At 39.1% G+C, this 24,199-nt stretch overlaps 1 protein-coding gene across 2 annotated transcripts in view; it reads right to left on the bottom strand.

The window, feature by feature from the left end:
* Samd12 (sterile alpha motif domain containing 12) overlaps nucleotides 1-24,199 on the bottom strand; it is a 385,200-nt gene that overhangs the window by 335,224 nt on the left and 25,777 nt on the right. Inside the window, exons 1-2 of one of the 2 annotated variants that reach the window (XM_042673116.1) lie at nucleotides 23,686-23,746; nucleotides 7,038-7,216 (exon numbers count right to left, since the gene is read on the bottom strand). In XM_042673116.1, coding sequence (XP_042529050.1) covers nucleotides 7,038-7,216; nucleotides 23,686-23,704 — 198 coding nt within the window. In that variant the 5' untranslated portion in view covers nucleotides 23,705-23,746. Of the gene's footprint in view, nucleotides 1-7,037; nucleotides 7,217-23,685; nucleotides 23,747-24,199 lie in introns of those variants that run through there. The other variant, XM_042673117.1, reaches the window with a different exon arrangement.

Here is a 24,199-nt window from a genome sequence, read left to right as displayed (position 1 = left end):
TCTATCTTTCCTGAATACTAAACTAACTTTCATCCTGCAACGTAAATGGCACACACTGTAGTCTTAGGCCACCAGAAATGTACCATTAACCAAAGGCTACAAGTACTTATTTCACATAACCATTACAAAAAAAATCATAGTAAAGTGAAAACATTGATCATATACTGGAACTGTGTTTTAGGGTAAATGGAACCACCGCCAACTTCATATAGAAGCAATTTAATCTAAGTTTCAGCCCCAATACCCAGTAAGATAAATGAGATGGTCAGATACTCCCTGGAGTTTCTTCTTTGTTGATTATATCATGCAACTATGGCTTAATGTACTCTATTTATTATTATGCTCTTTAGAGCGTTATTTGTTAATCATAAATGCTTACTTCTTCAAATGTGAGCTGACTGTAGCCAAGGGACAGATACTGGGGCCTGAACCCACATAGCATGAAGTCATTCTTGCTTGTCTCTCTTGATCAGAGCTTATGACAATTCTTATAATATGCGGTCATTTTTGTTTCTCCTGCACTAAGGCCTTCCCTATCATTGGTGACATATTGGGTTGACTTCATTTGGAGACACTCTTGTTCCTTGAGCCAAAAAATACAGATAGCCAAAAATGAGATCATTCTATCCCCCAAACTGTCCCAGCCCTTCTCAGAGGGAGCTGAGCCATGTAATTTGACCAAGGTTAAGTATAATCTACTCTTCATCTTTTAACCTAAGTCTAAATTATTTAGCTTTCTGTTTTAATCTCCTACATCATAACAAATGTCCCTGCAGTCAATTGTCATTTACCCACCCCCAAGCTTGTGGCCTGTAGCCTGTGGCTTATTCGAAACACCAGGCTTTTTCTTTCTCTTGCCTCTAGCACCAAGTTACAGGCCAGCTCTTTTAACTCTGTGCCAAAGAAATACAAAGTAAATCTAATATTAGAAAAGGCTATCTGTTGCCAAAGAGTCACACAATGCGTCCCAAAGCCAAATGCAGGCAATCATTCACTGTTTTCAAGGTGGCATTGTTTCCCCCTTACATAATACAGTAATCAAGATTTGCTGGGTTTCTCTCTGAGGGGTAGAGAATGCATGCATCCTTTTAACTTCTTCTTTTGCCTAGTTGGCCAGATTCTCTGTGTAACAGATTTTATTTTCTTCTTGAATAAATAGCTTGCCCATTTAATGTTAGGGGAATCCAAAGCTCTTAGACTTAGACTTGAGTCCCATCTTCTTCCAGTTGCTTGCCAGAAACTAAATTTTGGCAATTAATTTAAATTCTTGAACATCTCAGCTGTAAGATGGTGACGCAAACTTTATAAATAAACAGCATGTGACAGAAATGCAAACATGAAGGCCACTTACAAAGCTCTGCTTCCCGGCATTAGTGTCACAACAGAGAAAATATTTCATAAAAAAAGAAGCTTTATGAAGCCTTTAATAAAAAGCATAAAACTACAGCAAAGAGAAGTTCTTGTCAAGCACTTAGGAAATCAACTCTAGAAATAAAGCCTCTAATTTCCCAATGTCACGTTTCTTTTCCTTATGATGACACATCCCAGAATTCCAACTTGAGGAATAGCCAAGATCCTGCCTGCTGATCGATTGACTGCTGTTATTCTACAGCCAGAGTTGCTACAGAAACTCAAATTCCAACCATTAGAGTATTTAGGAACGTCACTTTCAAAAAGAGATACCCCCCTTCTTTTTTAGTTTTTTTGTTGTTGTTGTTGTTGTTGTTGTTGTTGGCCTTAGGGTTTGAACTCTGGGCCTGGGCACTGTCCCTCAGCTCTTTAGCTCAAGGAAAGTGCTCTACCACTTGAGACACAGTGTCACTTCTGGTTTTCTGGTGGTTAACTGGACATAAGAGTCTCATGGACTTTCCTGCCTGGGCTGGCTTTGAACTGTTATCCTCAGATCTCAGCCTTCTGAGTAGCTAGGATTACAGGCGTGAACCTCTGGCCCCCCGCTTCCTTACATCTACTCTTAATCAAGCCCAAGGACAAGGTTCAGAAAATGCCAACACAATTTCGTGTTCCATCCTACTTCTACATCCAAAAACTTCAGTGGTTTCTCAGATTACAGCAGTGATGTCCAACAAAACTTTCTGCTATAACTGTCACCATCCATATCCATACTGTCCAAATGATGTAGCTCATATATATGTGATGATCACATAGATAAAATGTAGGCATTTTGCTCATAGGAATAAAACTTTCACTATACAATTTTAACAAGTTTAAATAGCCAAAGGTGGGTACCATATTGGACAATGCTGGTAGAAAGTAAATCCATGAAGCTGGGTGCTGGTGGGTCATGCCTGAAACCCTAGCCTTGTAAGAGGCTGAGATCTGAGGATCATGGTTTGAAGCCAACCTGGGCAGAAAAGTCTGTGGGACTCTTATCTCTGATAAACTACCTAGAAAAAACTAAAAGTAGCACTGTAGCTCAAGTGGTAGAATGCTAGTCTTGAGCACAAAGGGATCCAGGGACAGTGCCCAGGCCCTGAGTTCAAGCCCCAGGACCAGCAAAAAAAAAAAAAAAAAAGCAGATCCATGCTCTTCTCCCAAGCATTCAAGTCCTATACAGCTGAGCCCTAAGCTATTACTCCATCCTCAATTTCCACAACATAAACTCTGAGTCTAAAAGATCGATGCTGAACATACTTGAATATCTCTGATGCCATACCTGGACCAAGAAACTTAAACCTTGTCAATAAGAGAACTTTCCATCCTTAGTGCTTGGTATTTGAATTTTACTCATATTTCACAGCACCCATCAAATTCTACCAGTGACAATGGGGGGGGGGGCAAAAGGTGCTGTGCCTTTGGAGAACTTCCAGGCCTCCCGGGGAAATAAAATTTTATGCATATAAAATCTCATGTCTTATATAACCCACTTGTATAGCCATGAAAATGTAGGTTTTGCATCTTGAGCTTGGAATCATAGCGGCTGGTGTGGTCTGCATACTCAGTGTGGATCCCCAAGGGCTGGGGGCATTTAAATCTACTTCAGCTTCTACATGGCGTTTGCAGAGCCCTATTCCCATTGCATTTTTTCCCACCTAGACTGAATACTTCCTTAACAAAGAACTTAACAAAGAGATACTCTTATTGGTTTCTCTTTGGTTTGTAAGCATTGGAGTTTATAAGTTCTAACTAGTGGCAGAGATTATTTTCTTCTGGAATTAGTGTAGTTTTTAGGAGAGTGAGAATGAATAATTCCTAAATAAGAAAATGATCTCACATATAATATTAATTCTCCCACAGATCTGCAGATTTATATGGTTATATATGTATATTTAATGTATATATATATACATATGTAAAAGCATGATAGATTAAGAATATAGTATAATCTCTACTGAGGTTCTAGTGCTACTGAAAAATACTAAATGCTATGTTTAATACTTTAAATTTTATATAAGATCAAGATTGAAATCAAGGGAAAAAATCTCTAGGTATCAGAAAAACACTGCAGTGAGGCAGGAAGCTCACAGTGGCTGGAACAGGTGATGTGTTGAAGGATTGATTTCAAATCCCAATGTGACTGGACTCAGAGCAGCAGGACACAAACATTCCAAACAGACCTAGAACTTTCCCTGAAAGGAGCTCACAATGTACATATGAAGGATTTGATTTGTGTAATCAGTCAAAAGCAAACATGTAGAATGAGAACTTGAAACACCAAAGTAAAACCTGGTCAAAGCCATGTGTTCAAACAGAGACAAATGCAAAAGTATCTCTTCAGATGGCCTCCACAATACAAGGCAGAAGACTCTGCAGTAATTCATTTCTTTGGTACATACACTCAGTGGCAAGATTGAGAACCCAGAGAAGAAAATTTGGCAAAACACCAGGAAAAATCATGGTGGAGCTAATCAGTTAATAAATTGGTCTGCAAAAGGCTTTAAAGTAGGTATAATTAAAAGAGATATAAAAATAGTTATAATTAAACATGGTATTAAAAATTCAAATGAAACAGAAGTATAGAAAGTCAAAGTGTCCCACTTAATCTCAATTTCAGATATAAACTACAGCTGAAAGTATGAAGAAAACCTTCGCTGACTATAGTGATATACAGAAGATATTGTTACATAAATGAGACCATTGTTCCATACATGACAGTAGCCTATCTTTTTGCATCCCTTCCCACTTAAAAGTATTATCACATGCATATTCCCACATGAAATAAATAATAGGTATAGGTCTCTTGCAGCCTTCTTTAAAAAAAAAAAAAAAGAGTTCCATTGCAGGAACATACACTATTTCTTTAGCCTGCATCCTATGGATGGATACTTGAGCCATTTTCAATGTTTTTCTCTTATAAACAGTGATACAACGCCCACTCCCTCATAGCTATCTTTGTACATTTGATTGTTTCCTTAGGATAAATTCCTAGAAAGGGAATTACTGGCCTGAAAATTATATCCATGTAAAAGTTTAATACCTTCTATCAGAGTGCTATCCAGAAAAGCAATACCAATTTATTTACATTACCAAATGGCTTTAAATACATGTACTTCTGGCCAGAGGTTTAATAAGTTTAGAGGAGGTCAAGATACCAGAGATTCAATTACCAGCCTGAGAAAAGAAGATGACTCACAACTTACCCTCTAAATGTAAGAGAAGAGAAAATGTAAATGTGTTTACACATGCATAAAACAAGTTCATATTATCTGTGGGACAGAAACCTCAGGATCTGTGTGACACCAAAGCCTGTAGTAATCATCCATTGTCTTCCCCAACAACAACTTTTGTTTGTTAAGGGAAAAAATTAAAGCAGGCAACTATTTCATCTAAATATGATATCAAAGTGAAAAGCTCCTGAATATTCTTCAAGCTCCTTTGGGCATTTATTATAGATCATTTATACAAATTCAGATAAACCTAGTTTCCAATAAGTGACCTATTAATGAGGAAGGGCTCCTACTGAGATCTATATCATGAATGAATTATGTTATCAGTACTACAGTAACTACAATGGGAAACCACTCCAAAATTCAGGTTTTTCTATTAGAGCACTAATTTAAAATAATTCACAAGTAATCAAATCCTATCAGATTTGAACCAGATTTTTCTATTAACAATTTTTATAAATAAAAGAAGTATAACATTGGAACGTTTATCATTAAACTAAAATCAGACAAGTTATCAAGAGTTGTCTTTTATCCCACCTTTACTTTGAGTATGCTAGACATCAGTATTATTATTTTTTTAATCCTATTCAAGCAAGCTCTATTTTAATCTTCTTACTAAAAGAAGATGCTGACAACATTTTTTTCCCTGTTTTATTTTTTTTCAAGATGTCTGTGTGGCTCCTCAGACTAGTCAAGTTTAGTCAAGATAGAAAGGCATTTACTTCAAACGCTGCTCACAGAAAAACTTCAAGAGCCATCAACCAATTTCCAGCGAGACTCAACTGTTTTCAGCTAAAATGCCTAGTGTGAAACACCTGTAATCTCTCCCTCAATCCCTACTCCCTACTTCCAGCCACATGCACAGATATTCGCATGCACAATTAATGACATTAGTTGTTAACCAACTAAGCTAAGGAAAGGAGGTAACCACTGAGATTATTCAAAACTATAGATAAAGCAAAAAGGAAAAAAACTCAAATTTTAATTTGGAAGACCTTATATAGGGAAAAGCAAAGCAACCTTTTGACTTAAGGGTTTTTGTGGTGCTTATATTCGTTTTTCAATCTTTGTAAATTTTCATTCATTCAACAAGCAACAGAAAAGGTGTTTTCTTGCAGGGAATATACAAAGGGAGGAATCAAATGTCATATGAACATTAATGCCTTCATTTTCCAATGGAAAAAAATAAAGCAAACATCTTCAACACTGAATATTATCAGTGGATTCAGACAGAAACTCATAAAGTGCCAATCTCATTATAGAAAGCCCTTCTGAGAAGCCACCCATCAAAAAGTCACCAACTGGGCTTGGAATGTGGCTTAATGGTAGAGTGCTAGCATGCCTAGCATGCATGAAGCCCTGGGTTCAATTCCTCAATACCACATACACAGAAATAGCCAGAAGTGGTGCTGTGGATCAAGTAGTAGAGTGCTGGCCTTGACCAAATAGGAGCTCAGGGACAAGGTCCAGGCCCTCAGTTCATGCCCCAGGACTGGCAAAAGAAAAAAAGAGTCATCTTGAAAGATCTGTCACAGCCATCCCTGCAGACCATGCAGAGGCAGGAAGGCACAGGAGAAAGATGATTACAAGGTTTATTAGAGGAACTATATTTGCCCCAGAGAGAGAACACATGGCAGCCTCCACTATCCAGGTAGCAGCAGGGTCTGAGGGTTAGGAAGTGAGGTAGATGGGAGTTCAGATGGGTCTGGGTGGAGAGAGGGAGGGGCCAGCTGTATGGCTGGAACTCCAGGGCTGGGAGGGGTCAGGTCTGGGTGGGGCTGAGGATCAAAGATGGGCATAATGCTTAGCTACCCTCAAAACCCCGCATTTTCATAAATCTTTACCATGTTGTCAATTTTATTATATCTCCATTTATGCTGATAAGCAAGTATCCTACAGCAAAAGAGAAAAATGTTTATTAATTGAAGTCCTGGGATCATTATATTTAATTACTGCCTATGATAAAAAAAAAAAAGATGGCACACACCTAACCTTCTAAATGCAACAGAAGAGAAAATGTAGCATTTTCTTGAAATCTGCCGACCTACATACACTTCATAAGGTACCATTAGTTAACATGAGTTGTCAGCAAAAGCCTTTTATGCCCAGACTTTTACAAAATGTTTCCATAAGTACCAAAGTATTTGATCTGCTCAAACCAGGGGAAGAGGTAGAGTTTATGATTCCCACTTTAGGGATGGAGAATCTGAGACTCAAAGTGACATGATGCCTAGTATCCTAAAGTAGTAGCTTTAAGCCCAAGATGGCCTTCTCTAAAAGCTGTGCGATGAGATTTATCACTTTTCCTCAGGATGCATGCTCATGGAAGCATGGCCAGGTTTTTGTGGTGGGACCATAAAGATAGCAGAGCTGTGGCTTTAGCTTCTCTTCAGTTAACAGTTTACTACTTACCTTAGTTGTCTCAACTTCTCCCTGAAGTCTCTTGGGGGTTCCTTTTTGGTCAGGCACCTTCTGGAAACTTTTGTTTTTAATGGATTGAGATTCCACACTTTCACCATCAATTTGCAATTTAATACCATCAGCGTGGGCAGGGTGATCAATACCCCGTGGATTTAAACCACAATGGAGAGCTAGAAAAGAGGACCAAAATGGAACTCAGAAAATAAATCATACAAAGAAAGTGTCAGACATGAGGATGCACACCTATAATCCAAGCTACTTAGGACATCACAACATGAAGCAAGCCGGAGTTGGTAAGTTAGCAAGACCCCATTTCAATCAATAAGGAGGACTTAATGGTGTAAGCCTATAATCCCAAGTATACCAGAGGTCAAAGATAGGTGTGTGGCAGTTGGAGGCCAATGCCAAGCAAAAACACAATCACTTAAACAAAGCAAAAAGGCTTGGCTTAAGTGGTAAGGTAGTCGAGGCCCTCAGTTCACGCCATAATACCACACACATATTTTTTTAAAAGCCCATTAAGAAATATTACAATAGGCCTAAGTGAAAAGAAACAAGGCATCTACATCTCAGTGTTAAGAAACAGAACAGGTAAGAGCTTGGAAGGCAAAAAGCTTTATGTGCAAATCCGGTATCTAATTTCAAGCACCTCACTAGGCTTACATTACAGATGAGAATCCCAAATCATCCAGCTTTCTATTGCAATATGCATTCAATGATTTCAACCCTGTGGTTTGGTGTATACTTCTGTCTTCAGCTGGAAAGTGCCCATCTCTTCCACCACCACCCCAATCTTCTCTATTCTCCAAACATCCACTCTTGCATTCATTCAACCAATACTTAAAAAGTGCTTACTAGAGGACATTCATGGGGCAGACCCTGGCTACACCGATTTACAAAAAGACAGGCAGCCCCTTCACAGAATAATCTAATGGAAGAGGCAGACAAACCAGCTATTTTAAGTTATCACTACTACAGGGAAGAGAAGAAAAGACTCAAGTGAAATCAGGGTTATCAAACCCAATGGCTCTCAAGCCTTTTATTTTATTTTCCCTACATCCTTGAACATGAATAACCTCAATAATAAAACCAAAAGCATGTTTTCTAGGATATTTCCCTAACTTCTTCAAGTTCAAAATGCGACTTCAAGTCTAAAAGGTGACTTCTTCAAATACACCTTCTTATTCTTCAAATATGTCTTCTCAAATATGCTTTCTTATTTCTGCTCCTGAGACCTCCCAGTCTAGCCCATACATGTGGAACAGAAAGTATCCAGTGAATATGATCTAAAGAAACATACATCTGCATGATGTGTAAACCTGTTTGTACAGAGGTTCATATGCATATAACCATATTTCTACTGTTTTATATCTATAGGTATCTCCCATCAGTTACTACATGTCTAAAACCAAGGACTAGCCTTGCCACAGCTTTGTTCTGAATCTAAAATAATCTGTACAAAAAAATTCTAGAAGACATAATTACATTCATTTTCCAGATAAGTGAAATGAGGTTCCAAGGGGTTATAGTCACACAAGGTCATACAGGTATCTGAAAAAGGTCAGAAAGATCAAAGATAAGTTGGAATGCACATGATTTTAAGTTAAGAGATTAAATAGGAAGAAAATGGTTGGGCTTTTATGACAGAAAATCCAGTTCTAGTACAAGTTTACAGTTGGCTGATTTTGTGGTTCTTCAGTGGTCTAAAGAACTTTGACTTTGCTTCTGCATCTCCCTGCTGCTATCCAGAGCATTATTTTCAGGCTAAACTTAAGGACACTAACAGTACCCAGACCTATAAACCAGACCCTTTTTTTCCCCCACATTGGTTGGTTGACCACAGTTCTCTTTCTCCCAAACTTCCTCCAAATGTCCCTCCTTTCCAATTGGCCAGAAGCAAAGTCATGTGACCATTATTGAACTAAAACCCCAGATGTGAAGAAAGGATTACCTTAAAACTGACCTTCAACAAAGTTGATTCCCTAAACTATTTGTCTGCTGCCAAAACTAGGCAGCGGCTGAAAGATAATTTAGTAGTCAAAGCTTGTGAGGGCAGGAGACTAATTACTGTTAATATTAATTCCCGACTCTCCTACTTACAATGAATCATCAATTAAATATACAAAGTGTGATTACACTAAAAAGGTGTGCTTCTGTTGGGAGTTGAAAGATCCATTAATGAGGTAGAGAAAAAGAGATAGCTGTGCTCTTTCTCTGCAGCAATATCCCCTGCTGCTTTCTGCCTTGAAATTCAGGACCAAGGAATACCAACCGTTGTTACAGTAGCCAATATGGTAGGTAATATGGTAGCCCCCTTCCAGCACCTCTCAGTTTTTTCTATCTCCTCTCACCAAAGGAGATTCTCATACTTCCTTCACCTCCTCTCATTATGTTCCCTCTCCATAAAAGAAGTTCTATTCTACCTGTGCATTACTCTACATTGCAATCAGCAGGGCCACTGGCTTCCAACTTGTGGGGAGACGTGTTTTTTTGAACATGAAAAAATGATGGTGCCCTCAAAATGGCCTTTCAAAACAGAGCTAGAGTAGTCGTGTATCTGCAGTAAAAACAAACTTCCCTGCTACATTTTTTTTCTAAAGAGCAGCGTTTATAAAGTCTGAAATTTCCACATTTCCTTCTGAAGAATTCAGTGTTAGTGATGTTCACATGAACATTACTAAGAGTAGAGGCATGCCAGGTAAAGACCTCCAGCCACCTGCAGTGTCAACTCAATAAGCAGAAATCCATTTGGCATAGGAATGGCTGGGAAAAGCAATGACAATAGAAGAGAGTCTTGAAGCTGCCCTACAAGCTGCTGAGCCCAACAAACTGAGTAAATAACTTTAGTGAAAGCAAGGAAGGGGACAGGAGGGGACAGAGTAAAGAAAGCAAAATGTGTGTACAATTTATAAGATGAGCAAAGAGACAAAAGTCACATAGAAGAAGGCAATGGAAAGTAGCCCGATTTGCAAATATTAGGGTCACAAAATTTCAGGGAAAACAAAGCAAAATCCTGTCAGAAATCGTTTGAAATAAATAAGTCCAAGCACAAAAACCTAAATCAACTACTGAGTTTGCAGTCAAAGAGGGAACAGCTATGGAGGATTAAAATATTTGTGTGAGGAATTAAGCTACGTGAACAGAAAGTCAAATACCTCCTGTTTATAGGTATCGTACATTTTGTGCGCCGAATATTTACTCGTAGGACAAAAAAAAAGTTTCCTTCTGATTTAAGGCAAGATTATGTAAATGAAGTTCTCAGGTTCCTTCTTCAGTGCATTAAGTATTTCTGAAGGGCACATATGTGCTGGAGTAGACATGGGAGGGAAGAGCATGGTAATGACTGACATGCCCTTACATTGTGCTGGGGCACAGGTAGACCAACTTAGTGGACGTCTGCAGTACTTTCTGAAGAGATGAAGCATGAGGCAGCATGGTAGCTCGAAAATCCCACAAGGCTTTCTGACACAGAAATCCAAGCTGTCACAGAAGAGTAGTGCATGATAGTTTTCCCACAGAGAAGGCAGGAGAGCTGGGATGGAATGGATCTTTCTTGGAGGGAGGACTGGAATGAGCAGGTGTGAAGGAAGCAGGACAGACCGATTTGATGGGAAATGGATAGGGAAAAAAATAGGGGGTATTGTTCAGTCAAGAAGTAGAAAGATCCCAAATGGCCATGGATGAAAAAAAATGGATAAACAAAATAGGATACACACAACTGAAATATTTTTCAGCGACCTTAAAAAGGAGACTCTAATAGACACTACAATATGGATGAACATTAAAAACAGCATGCTAAGTGAGATCAGCCAGGCACAAAAGCTCAGATATCATATGATTCCACTTACAAGAGAGTAGTCAAAATATATGCAGATGGAAAATTCAACCCTGACTACCCAAAGGCTCAGGCAGATAAAAATGAGTAGCTATTGGCCAGTTATATGTGTAATGAAAGATCCAGTTTGGGAGAACAAAAATGTTTTAGAGGTAGATATTGGTGACATACCAAAATGTGAGTGTATTATTCAATGTCAGGGAACTGTATGCTTACAAAGTTCAAATGGTATTTTTATACTTAATCATGAAAAAAGATAAACTTTACAAACCAATCAAACCAACAAAGAAAAACACTCTTCCTTATTTCAATTACGCTATGTCCAGAAGTGGAAAGAAAAGTTCCAAAGATATTTGAAATTCAACTATCTGAGTTTTCTCAATCTCATTGTGATTTCATTAGGACACACTTGTTTCCGTTGTTTCCGTACATATGTGAAAAATAATGGTGGCACAGCAGTACTAGATTGCTCTAGAATTTCCCCAGAGAAGAAATTTTCTCCCAATTAGGTGGTATTCCAACTGGGTCACTGATGGCTGGAAGAGAACCTGGGCCCTCCAGGGCCTCATCTCTGAGAGTAACTTTTCTGATATGACTATGGAGAAGTGCTAGACTTTATAATGTCTCTGCACGACAGTACAAGATGAGCCTTGGAGAGCACACTGCATTCATTCAGAATTACAAGTGAATCTTACTCTTTAAGAAGTCATTCAACTCCCTAATCCTGCCAGTCCCCACCCAGAGCACAAGCTCCACACAGGAAACACAGGATAGTACCTCATTCCAATTTAATGGTCTTTCATTCTGCTAGAGCTTGCATTGAATAGAGATAGTACACAGCACTCCCAAAACATATTTAGGATGAAATGGCTTCTGCACCAATTGAGCCTCCACTGCCTTTAGATAGAAACTTCTAGCTGCTCCCCCATACTGTTGTAAGAAAACAGAGATGCCACATTTTGAGAGGTCCAGTTTTGGAGTCTTTATTAAAAGGCCGATGACTGCACAGTGGACTCCTGTCTCAAAGACCAGCAGCCAGTAAATACACTTGACACTGTTAGGAAACTGAGCCATGAAGGCCAGAGAGGAAAGAAAGAACAAAAACAATACACCATGGTGACCAGAGAGGAGCCAAGAGACGGGAGACAGGACACAAACATGGAGACACATGGCATGGTATAATTGCACCTGAGCCGGATGGGGCCTAAATAGGGTCAGGTCAGGGGAGAGGGTCACAGGAACTGGACTGACAGGTTTAGTAACCTATCAGTCCAGTGCCAGCTCCTGCCTCCAGGGATTTAGGCATACCCATCACAAGGGTGGGGCAGGGGACACTTGACCTTTCCCCACCATGAAGACAAGAGGCCAGACCCTACCATCCACTATGTGGCCAAGATGGCACCACTCTCCCTACTTCAATACACTTTGTGCTTCTTTGGTTGACAGACTGTTTTTTACTTTGCTTTGTTGCAGAACTAGGGTTTGAACTCAAGAGCCTCATTGCTTACTAGGCTGGTGTCCTACCACTTGAGCCATCAGAAAGCCCAGCTTTCTGATGGTTATTTTGGAGATGGCATCTAGTAAAGTTTTCTAGCCAGGTTGGCCTAGAACCACAATCCTAGATCTCAGCCTACTAAGTATGTACGAGCTAGCAGGACTCAGCAGAACTGATTTGTTTAAACAAAATTATGTCGTTCCTTTTGACTGTTTGTATGGAGAACAACACCTTCAGGAGACAAGCATTTTCTCCTTTTTATTGTGAAGCTTTAACTAAAATAGCGCTCTGTGTATCCTAAGCAATGTTGACAATTCACCTTTTTTCTGGGAAAACTTGGCTGTTTCTGTGTAGTTTCTAAGTAGTTGCATGCAGTGCAACTAAGCTTATGAGCAATCATGGGAGGCAATACTACTTTTTTTTTTGAGATAGTGGGACTTACAGGCATCCTCCTTGCTAGATAAGTGCTCTACCTCTTGAACCATGCCTCCTGTCCTTTGTCTTACTTTTTAGGTAGGTGTGCTTTTTGGCCCAAGTTGGCATCAGGGCATGATCCTTATGCCACCCACATAGCTGAAATTACAAGGGTACATCACTAAGCCCAGTCTCCATATCCAAAGCAGCTGGGATTACACACATAAGCCATTGTATCCATCCACAACTGATTACTCTTTATTGAGTTTAAAAAACCTAGTGTCTAGCCAAGTAACTAACTTATAGTAGGTACTCAGACACTGTTTTATAGTTGGAGATATGATGGAAAGATTTTGATTCATTCTACTTATTGCCATTGCTTTCTTCTGAATAATGTGTATATTCCAAAGAAAAAATAGAGGTTGCTTTCAAGCAATGTAATTCACTAGCAATCTGTTAAATCAGAACACTACAGTACTGTTCTGAAACTACTGCTACACTTGACTGCCACCTGAGCAGCATGACGTCTGTCTTCTGCATAGGTATTTCTGCAGAGCCTAACAAAACAGTTTTATACATTGAGTACCAGAAAACTTTGCTAAGTAACCTGAGAAACAAATCTATTCTAATCCCCATGCTTATTATTAGAGTTCTGATAGGTGGTTTAAGATTTTGTATCAAGATTTTATATCATGCCTAGCTAGAGAAGAAGTTCCTGGAGGACACAGCCTTTCTGCCACAGCTCCCTCATGTATGATAGAAGCAGATGCCAGCCAAGGATCTGTTTAAGTAATAGAAGTAATTCCCTTATTCTGGATTCAAACTCAGCAGAGACTACCGCCCAGAACTCACCTGAGCATCACAAAAGGTCTACAAGTCTTTGATGAGGGTACTTCCAGCCCCCTCACCTTTATCGTCTCTAGTAATAGAGCTACAACACTAAATATTCCATTTCTGAGCCTCCCTTGAAGCTACAGGTGTCTGTAGACAGATTTTTGCATATAGAACATAGGAAGTTGGAGAGAAATGAGACAGTATTAGAAGTGACAAACTAACACAAAACAAAAGTAGATAGTACAATCTCCTCTTTATCCTAAATGAAATAGTGCTGTCTGGGGTGGTTACAAACATTGTGTGATTGTAGAGCTGAAAACATGAGAAAGTCAAGACAAATAGTCTCGTTGGCTCGGACATCACTGGGCTGCTCTAACTTTGTTCTTAACTGCCTTTCTCTTGCCATGATACTATGAGAAGAAAGTAATCACTTGCTTATGAAACCACTGTGAATGAGACCAGTCACTTTCTGATGAATCACTGCAAAGCGATATATGGCTCAACTTCAACCAATAGCAATTGAAAATAAAATTGATATCCCAGGAACATATTCTAGTCGAGGTCTTATAACACCAATTGAGATTCAGAAGTTGATTAAGTACTATAGTCACAAAGAAAAGATATCCTTTACCCCCAAATTCTGTTCTCAGAGGTAGAATCAACGCACATGAACTTTACCTAAAGGCAAAATTCTAACTCAACACAGGGGAAGGGGCTTTTCTTTCTTTTTTTTTTCAGGTAAGGGGTAGGTTTATTCATTGTTCTGGCTGGCACCAGGCCATCTTGGTCCTCCACGCAATGGGGAAAGGCCTGGGAAAAAGAGCTGGGAGAGCTGGAAAAGAGAGAGCTGGGAAAGAGGGAGAAAAGAGCTAGAAAAGAGAGCGTCTGGGAAAGGTGGGAAAGAGAGCTAGGAAAGAGAAGGGAGCTGGGAAAGAGAAGAGAAGGAAAGAGCTCAGAAAGAGCTAGAAAAGAGCAGAGAGAGCTAGAAAAGAGCAGAGAGAGTGCAGAGAGAGCAGAGAGCAGAGAGAGCTAGAAAAGAACAAAGAGCGGGAGGGGGCTTTTCTTGGTGTCCAGAACAGTGTCTACATCATTCTTAAACATTGGTGCATGATGGGAATGTGTTTATGAGTATCACATCATTGATGCTTTTGAAATGAAATTATATCAAGTGTACCAGAAATAAGCTTTGCTTAGCTAATACAAAGGGAGTTCACAGTCTCCTTGGGTATGGGGTATCTACCCAACAAACACCTGCTGGGACAGAGATCAGCAAACTTGACCCATCCACCAAATCTAGCTTGCCCTGTTTCCACATGAATTATGACCCAAGCATAGTGACTTTAAAGCAACTGAGATAAAAAAGTAAAATATGTTGTGTCACATGAGAATTACATGAAACTCAAATTTCAAGGTCTTTAAATAAAATTTTATTAGAACACAACCATGCTCATTTATTGATGTATTGACTATGCTAGCTTGTGTGCTATAACAACAGTCTATAACAGACCGAGAGATCAGCAAAGGCTGAAATGTTTGGTATCTGGTCCTTTACAGAAAACATTCACTGAAGTAGGACTCAGTACCACCTTGTCCTGAGATACAAGAACTCATCTCCTTTTCCCAAACATCAGCAAGGAGATGCTCATGGGCTTTGCTAATACTGTAGTGTTAGGTACCACACATTTCTCCAAGCCTGGGCAATTTAAGTAAGCTCGATTGTGTTTAATTTTGTCATTTGGGTCAAGCTATGAGGAGACGAAACATGATTTTTCAAATTTCTCCTTGGTTATCAAAATGGCTGTTTCTATATACATGATAAAGCTACAAATATAAAACTATAGTGAGCACTCCTTTTTTTTAGCCCTATCAAAAACAACAGGGTTAAAATACAAATCTGTACACAAAGTAATTCGGCATCATTAAATGGTGAGCTTGTTTTTCCCAGAAAGTCTAAGTAACCGGTAACAGTTGGTTTCCCTATTCCAGACATGAAGAGGCTAGGGAGACAGAAGACATTCCATTACAGAAAAGAGAGGAGAAAAAATAACAAGGTTGAAGTGCTAGATCCACAAAACGTACTCACAAGTTGCCTAATGGTAGGCCTGGCAACAGTGGTGAAGCTGGGAACAGATGAGTGTCCATCCAGCCAGATGTTCAGACCACAGGCAGCTGTGTAAAGGACATTGTCTCCCCCAAGCCACATGATTTATACTCACTCTGGCTTGCTTGTCTACATAGAAAATTTCATCTTTGTAAAACAGTTTGTTACAAGGGAATCCCAGTCCCCAAAGTCTACTTAACTATAATCACCACATCAAATATTCACACATCCTATGATATCTGTACTAGACAATGTAAATAGAGTAGATAGTAAGATAATGCTTAATTTATATATTTCAGTATCACTAGTATAGGGAAAGGTTTTGGCTAATCTCCAAGGCACACACACAGGAACACTTCTTATTCAATAATGATGACATAGGGAGATGCACTCAGATTTTGTGAAGCTTCAGGCAGAAAATTCAGGTATCACATTGAGAGAGTGATGTCATATTGCTGACTTTAAAAAATGATTTACCATGGAATGTAAAAAACATATTTCATATTGCAAACCTGTGACCAAACATATCTGTATATTTGTGTGTATGTGTATGTATCTATCTAGAACCAACTTTTTATCAAATTATACATATGGGCTACTCTGATCTTTTTCTCACTTCATCCCATTTAAGTAAAAACAAAAATGGACACTATAAAAGCTATCTCTGTTCATATGACCATATAAGGTGATGTTAAATGAAATGAACCCCAAGATATGGACACAAGAGGTCTTTCCTTGTTGTTGTTGTTGTTGTACTGTGTGATTTTTTTTGTTTCCCTTGTATGTTCTTCTCCCTATGGTATGTCCCCTGCTGTCACTCTACTTCATTTCTGTATCCCGCATCTTGCATATTCATTTGTCTAATCTGGGGAGGGAAAGGGGAATAACAAAACCTTGAAACAAGGACACGGGACAACCCATTGCAAAAATGATATCCCCAAGACAGTATATTGGAAACAAACTTTACAACTTCAGGCAGGTGGGGGTGTGGGGAGGAATGGGAGAGGTGGGGGATTAGGGATAGTGGGAAAAACACCAAGGGAAGGGATCACAATGCTGGACAAGTAATGTTTCATTGTCTCACTCATGGAGCTGTAGCCCCTCTGTACAGCATCTTTACAATAAAATAAAATTTAAAAAGAAAAATATAAAGATACCCAATTGTAAAGAGAAGTCAGAACCCCTTAAAGACCTAAGGTCGAACTAGAGAAATGCTAAAGGCATGAGTTCCTTGATCTCCCTTTTGACTTAAAACACCCCATGTTTATAGAAAACAAAAACAAAAAAAAAAACAAAAACAATCCTGGGCAAAACCAAACAAACAAAAACTCAAAAGAACTTGCTCCCTCTAGCTAAAGACCATGAAAGGAATAGGCTAGAAAGATGGGAAACTTTTAGTGACCATTCTTTTGAAATATTATAGGAAAAAAAATGTGACCTAGCATCCATACTAGCAAAGGCTACCCAGCCTGAAAGATTTGTTGCAGGAAGGCACCACTAATACATCCAACAATACAGTGCCTGGGAAAGCAAGCAGAGACTAAGTTTATGAGAAGCAATTGGCAACTAGCTATCTCCTCACCTCATACATGTACATGGAGATGATAGGACAGGAGTAGAATATCTCCCGTAAGAGGAAGTGAGCCCTTCATCCCCTTATGGAGTTAGAAGGAGGCTTGGTGAGTAGAGAGAACTTCCACAAGCACCAACCCATAATGAAGAGACTGCCTCTCACACACATCAACTGAGATCATGTTGAGATCCTACATACCTTAGATTTCTTAGAAATCTAAGTAGGTAAGTGCTAACCCATCTTATGGCAAAAGTGATGTTACAAAAAAATTCTGTAAAAATAGAAAGCTTTACATAAACTTCAGAGTCTGATAACACGAAAATATCAAAGTTTCAATAAAAAAATCACCCATAACCAAGAGCCAGAAGATTTACAAACTGAATGAAAAAAGATAATCAATAGATGCCAACATTAAGATGATGTTAAATTATCTGACAAAGATTTTAAAGAAGCTATTCTAAAAATGCTTCAATGAGCAATTATATTTGACATATATAAAAAAACCTGAAGGCTTCTGCAAAGAAATAGAAAGTGCCAGAAAAAAGAAAAGACATAAGAACAACAAATAGAAATATTAGAACTGAAAAGTAAAATAACCAAATAAAAACTCTTAGTGGGTGGGTTCAATAGCAAAATGGAAAAAAGTTAACAAGATGACATCTCAACAAACAAGCTGGGCATGGTGGTTTACATCTGTAATACCAGCGATGTGGAAGGCATATGTAGGAAGACCACAGTCAGATTGCAAAGGCTACCAGACCCAGTTTTCATAAAACTAACCTAAAGCAGAAAGGGCTTGTGACATGGCTCTAGAAGTAAAGTACTTGTCTAGCAAATGTAAGGCCCTGAGTTCAAACCCCAGAACCAAAGGGGATAGGGAAGAGGTTTAATAAGAAAGAGTAGGGGGAACTCTCTTGAGAATAGAAATGTTGCTACAGTTTTGCTTTGAGTTATACAAAATTATCTTAATATAATGGATGGAACTGAACAACACATTTGCTGTTATATAAATTTCAAAAATGTAAAAAAACAGAACACAGATAATAGGTATACTTTATAGGTTTACAAATGACTTCTGGTTTGTTTTCATTCATATCTTTCTTCTTCATTTAAAACATACCTACTTAAGTCTAAGCTCTATCAATTTCTTGACCATCTCTCTCTCTCTCTCTCTCTCTCTCTCTCTCTCTCTATATATATATATATATATATATGCACATGTATAAATATTTAAACACAGGAAAGTTATATCTTTTCTGTAAAATGGCAATAGTAATATTATCTTATTTTTGACCCTTATAATGCCAATGTGTTGTTAAAGGAAGATACATATTAAACAACTCTCTTTCCCTCTCTTTTTCTCTTCCCCATCTCTCTCTCTTTCACACACAAGGATATATACACAGACACAAGGGAAAACTTGGCTATAATCATGGGATCATATCTGATGGGGAAGAGAGGAAGAGAATGATGGAAGGTGGGCAATATTGAAACATTGACTCTCTCTCTTTCTCTCTCTCTCTCTCTCTCTATATATATATATATATATGAAGATGTGCAAAGTATTTCACCACAATCTGCTGAAAAAATGGGAGAGAAACAGGGAAAAGAGAAAGCAATATAGGCTTAATGTGATGGATATATAATATTTGTATTTTTGAAATACTCTAACAAAACCCCTTTGTACAATTAACATAGACTAATAAGTAACGTACAAATAAGATTTTTGAAAACAGAAGACATTCATCATATATACACTAAACATCTATCTTCAACCTATTGCTTTTTTTCCTACCATGACGGAACACTGGACACTAACAATTCAACAGACATTTAATAAAATATTAGCCATGTACTATTAAAAGATAAAATATAGTATAGCCTTGAAAAGTGCAATCCTAAATGAAAAAGACAAACTAAAGTGAAATTCAATGAGACGCATGAAGAATTAAACAAGAAGAGCTTTTCAAATATATAAACAACTTTGGTAGGAATTGTGAAACAAGGTTACAAATGAAGATAAAGTAAGTTGTTTGCACCTGTTTTACACTTTGTACTAACAAGCGGACTGCATCCTCCAGAAAGCTAAGTTAATGAAACAAAGGTGGCTGTAATCATTTAGAAAGTCTTTATGTGTTACAATCTGGTCTTTCAAGAAGAAAAAAGCAAGTAGCACAGAATTAACATACATGGAAACATTTCCATCTCCATCTCTAAAGTAAATGTTAGAGGAAAAGACTTCCAGATGTTCACCATCATGAAAATGGCAAAGGGAAAAAGAAAACTGAAGTTGTTTCACAATGGCTAACAACCGACTTAATTATTTTTAAATACAATTAAACTTTGGTCCCTCCGTTGTACTGGCCACATTTCAGTAGCCCTGTGCACTCCTGGCTACCATACTGGACAGTGCAAATTCCATCATCAGAGAAAGTTCTAGACAGCACAAGCTTCAAAGTTATCTGCTTTTCTCCTCAGTGTTAAAATGATTTTGTTCTATTTTTAAAATGTTAAACACAAAACTGAGAAAACTAAACTTGGAGGTCAGAAATTGCCTTTAAAAACTATTTTTTAGAGTTGTTTAGTTGTCTTTAATGATCTAATCATTAAATCATATCTATGCTTTAGGGGAAAAAATAACCATCATGTCATCATTAGGGACTTTATATAAAGTTTTAGCCCTTTGAGAATTGAACAGGCTTTGTAACCTGCCTAATGCTCTTTCATACACATTTCAGACAGGGTTTTGTAAAAGCAAGTGACTTCCTGTTTAGTTATTTTAGACAACTGTCAGGTCTTTGAATAATCTATTCCCCAACCTGGTTGCTTCTGTGTCACAAATCACAGTTATTTTCCTGTTACAAGCTTTTATAGACCTAAGATTTTCTCTGAGGGGGATAGAGATAAATTGGGATTCAGAGGTAAATCAGGTCTGGTACAGCTCACAGTCTACTAAAATAGTGGCTCCCAAATGTCTATCCAGAGAGGAAACATAGAATGAGGCTTTCATTGGTTTACAACAAAATGAGAAACCAGCCCACATGGAGTGCTCCATTGACCAAAAATGGTTTCAGCAAAAAGCCCTGTCCTTTATTCTGATATGTTTTTGGTGTTAATTGTGTATCTTTTATGAATTTAGGTAAGATATGGTAAGTACATATGCATGTCTGACTTTCGAATTGAACAGAAGGAAAAAGCTAAACACAGTGTGTGTTTCCTTCTTTCAATATGTCTATAAAGGGGCTGGGCTTAGTGGTAAAGTGCTTGTCTAGCATGCATGAAACCCTAGATTCAATTCCTCAATGCCACATAAACAGAAAAGGCTGGAAGTGGCAGAGTGCTAGCCTTGAGCAAAAGAAGCTCAGGAACAGTGCCCAGCCCCTGAGTTCAAGTCCCAGGACTGGCAAAAAAAAAGTCTATAAAGCTAAAAGTCTGAGTCCTTCTATGCTATTGACCCAAAATAAGCTGACCAATGGTTACATTGCAGGTGGTGTAGGAGAAAAGGGTGGGAATAAAAGTTGTGGAGAAAATAAGGGCTGCAAAATTGAGAAAAGGAATGATTGTGTTTAAGCCAAGAAAATCAGGAAATACTTGAAAAGAACATGATATTTCAGGTAAGTCCAATAAAGTAGTCAAGCTCCCATGTGTAGATCGAGAAGGTGTCCAAGCCAAAGAGCCAAGTTAAAAGAAGTTTAGAAAAGTGGAAGCATTTTAAGAAAGAAGTCATTTGGAACCTAAAGCATATGGAAAGAAAGAACAGAGGAAACTAGGGGAGTAGTTCAATGGGAGAATACTTGTTGAGTATGTGCAAAGCCCTGTGCTCAGTGTGCAATACTAGAAGAAGAAAAGGAATGGAAGAGGATGGAGAAAGAGACAGGGTGGGAAATGGAGGGAATCAAGGGAAGCAGAGTGGAGAGAAAGGGAAAGGAGGAGAGGCAGAGAGAGTAAAGGAGAGGGAAAAGAGAAGGGAGGGAAAGGTAAGAAGGAAGGAACGAAGGAAGGAAGGAAGGAAGGAAGGAAGGAAGGAAGGAAGGAAGGAAGGAAGGAAGGAAGGAAGGGAGGGAGGGAGGGAGGGAGGGAGGGAGGGAGGGAGGGAAGGAAATCATGGAAATGAGACAAAAGGACAACCTAGATGTCATGGACTTTGGGATATCAGCATAAGTTGGGGATTTTTTCCTTTAAATAATTATGCAATGATAAATGTTTCCAGCCAGCAGAAACTTAGCTCATGTTGTTTCAGTAATATGGATGAATAAACACACAGTAACAGTATTCATGTTCAATGTGTTGATAAATGAGCAGTCTTCAAGATGTAGTCTGTCTATTAAAAATCTCCTGCCTGGGGGACTGAGGGTGTATTTCTGTGGTAAAGCATGTGCGTGTGCTTAGCATGAACAAGGCCCTGAGTTGGAGCCCTACCATTACCATGTTCAGCAACAAATGCCTCTGGCCCCGTCTTATACCTATATTCCTCATTCTGAACACCCTAAGCATCTACCCACATTAAGTAAGGGCAATGTGTTATCACTTTAAGTCACTACCACATCAATTCTGTAAGTCCTGGACCCAGGTAGAAGCTAAACAATGACAGCTAACAAAGCCCTCAGAGTCATTCCATGAGTCCAGCAGCTGAGTATTGGTGGGCCTGCTTCCTGTGGTTTCCTTACATGCATGCACACTGCTCTAAGAGATAACTAAAGAAGCAAAACCACAAGCAAACAGCAGAGAGCATGAGTGTGCATTTAAAAAGGATTTATATTTCAACTCAGCTTTGTAAATCAGATGATGCTTCTAAAATATTCTACAAGCTTCACCATCGGTCTGTATCTTCTTGGCTGGTATACAAAAACAAATAGCAAAATTCTAAAGAAGCCACTCTGAAAGATTAGCAATCCATTTTATGGTGGTATAAATTATGTCTAAAGATGCTTCCAGTCACTTCTCAATATGATGGCGATTAAAACATTGTAAACACCAACTGTTACAACTTAAGTCTCTCCTTAAGATTTGGGAGGAGCAGGGAGATATCAAGAACACAAGACGCAGATCAAAGTCTATCAATCCAACCACTTGCTTCCTTGGCTGCTGTTGCTGCTGCTATTAAAAACCAAGAGGAAGAAGTGGCCTCTCTTGTGCTTTACTCTGTCTTGTATCTTCAAGCAGCCCTTAAGTTTATTAACATGCTCACATCTTGCCTTAAGCAGTAATCTTCCCTTAACTTTCCTGCTCGTTTTTTAAATGGTTTGCTTCCTTTCCCAATTCCAAACAGGACTGCCGCAAGTGTGTTATTATTTCAAGTATAAAAAGACCTATTTCGGCATCACTCTAAACTACTCACAAGCTCCAGTACATTGAATTACTGCTTGATTCCTTGGGATAGAGTATGGTTTATATACAATGAGATTGGCCTTGGGCATTTAGTTGGCCAATGGATATGAGTGGACAAGTTGTATGAAGTTTAGTTCAGTCTCTTGTGCACTTATGACAGCCAGAGGAAGTGATACCTAGGAAACAGGCAACCTTCTAACCTGAATGCCACAAATGGGGCACATAAAGCATAACTGACACTACCAGAGCCCAGAGCCATACCCAGATAACCAGAAGACTTTAAACGAGAAAAATAAATGCTTTCTCTGGTATTTTTCATACTCCAACATAATTTGTATAACATATCAGTAGTGAATACATATACCAAGAACATTTAAATTCTTGTAAATAGAAATACTAGGATGAACAAACTGAGACACAAAAGTAACTTTCCTCAAACCAGCAGTCAGCCTACAGAGTCTGCTCATGCAAACAATGTGTCCCTCCGCTCCCAAGAGCACTGTCCACCTGACATAGCCGATTCCCGCCTCTCACCCAGGTTGCAGTCCACCATCATCTGGCTTTTCTACCTGTGGTTAATTCCACTAATAACTGACACCAGAGGAAGCCTTTAACCTTCAGCCTTCCTAGTGCCAGCCATATTAGGAATGTTGATGTAGTGGTAGGTTCTCTCCAGGAAGATGGAAGTGTGATTCTATTTGGGCAGGTGAAAGAAAATGTGAGGCCCAGGAAAAGTGGTGGTCATGCTTTATTCACAGGCTGACAGGGGCTGCCTCAGTCCATCTATCAGCTCAGCAGCAGCAGCAGCAGCAGCACCCTGCCCAGTAGAGACACATGCTCTCAACGCCCACTAGCTACAAGCAGAGTCTGGCCATGTAAGGTGATAAGGCAGCACATGTGATCATAACTGCAAGATTAGTTGCAGGGTCGCTTACAGTTGCACAGGTGTATATGATCTCGAGGATACACAAATACACTGAACCAAATGAATCATAGTCTTTGAAAGTTCACTGCCAGCCCCTCCTCCCCCAGAAATTCCAGTGAGGGAGCATGACTTACTCCATTTTTCTTCCAGCATTCCTCACTGTACAATCTATGCATCATCTTCCATGATAAGGAGGGAGAGGCCCCTGGATCCTATACGACAACAGTTCAGAGCCAACAACATGTTCTCAGGAGGCAGATCCCTACCCTATATAGCAGGGAAGACAATCAAACAGAACATTAGAAATGGTTTGCTAGCTGCAGCCTGAAAAGGTGCACAGAGCACTGGACGGCTTGTGTGTGTGGAGTAGTCTGAGGAACTGGTCACTCCCCCTAGAGGTTAGGGTCGAGAAAAGCCTTTCCTGAGAACACATTGGAATCTGCCTGGAAGAACCATCCTTGTGACTGGAATCTCACGGGTGAAGCAAAGGACGGAAAGGCATGGGTAGGCAAGGGGCACAGAAGACATGGGAGCTGGTAGTAGATGAGGTTAGAAGTGGGACTGGGTACCAGTTCTGCATATGATTCAGTAGATACTAATAGGATTTTGTTCTTCATCAGCAGGATAATGAGTGCTGGCTAGGCACTG

This window comes from Dipodomys spectabilis, unplaced genomic scaffold, assembly GCF_019054845.1.
Source record: "Dipodomys spectabilis isolate Male_0828 unplaced genomic scaffold, ASM1905484v1 ptg000783l, whole genome shotgun sequence".
In the NCBI taxonomy this organism is placed as follows: Eukaryota; Metazoa; Chordata; class Mammalia; order Rodentia; family Heteromyidae; genus Dipodomys; species Dipodomys spectabilis.
This window is presented reverse-complemented; position numbering and strand designations above follow the sequence as displayed.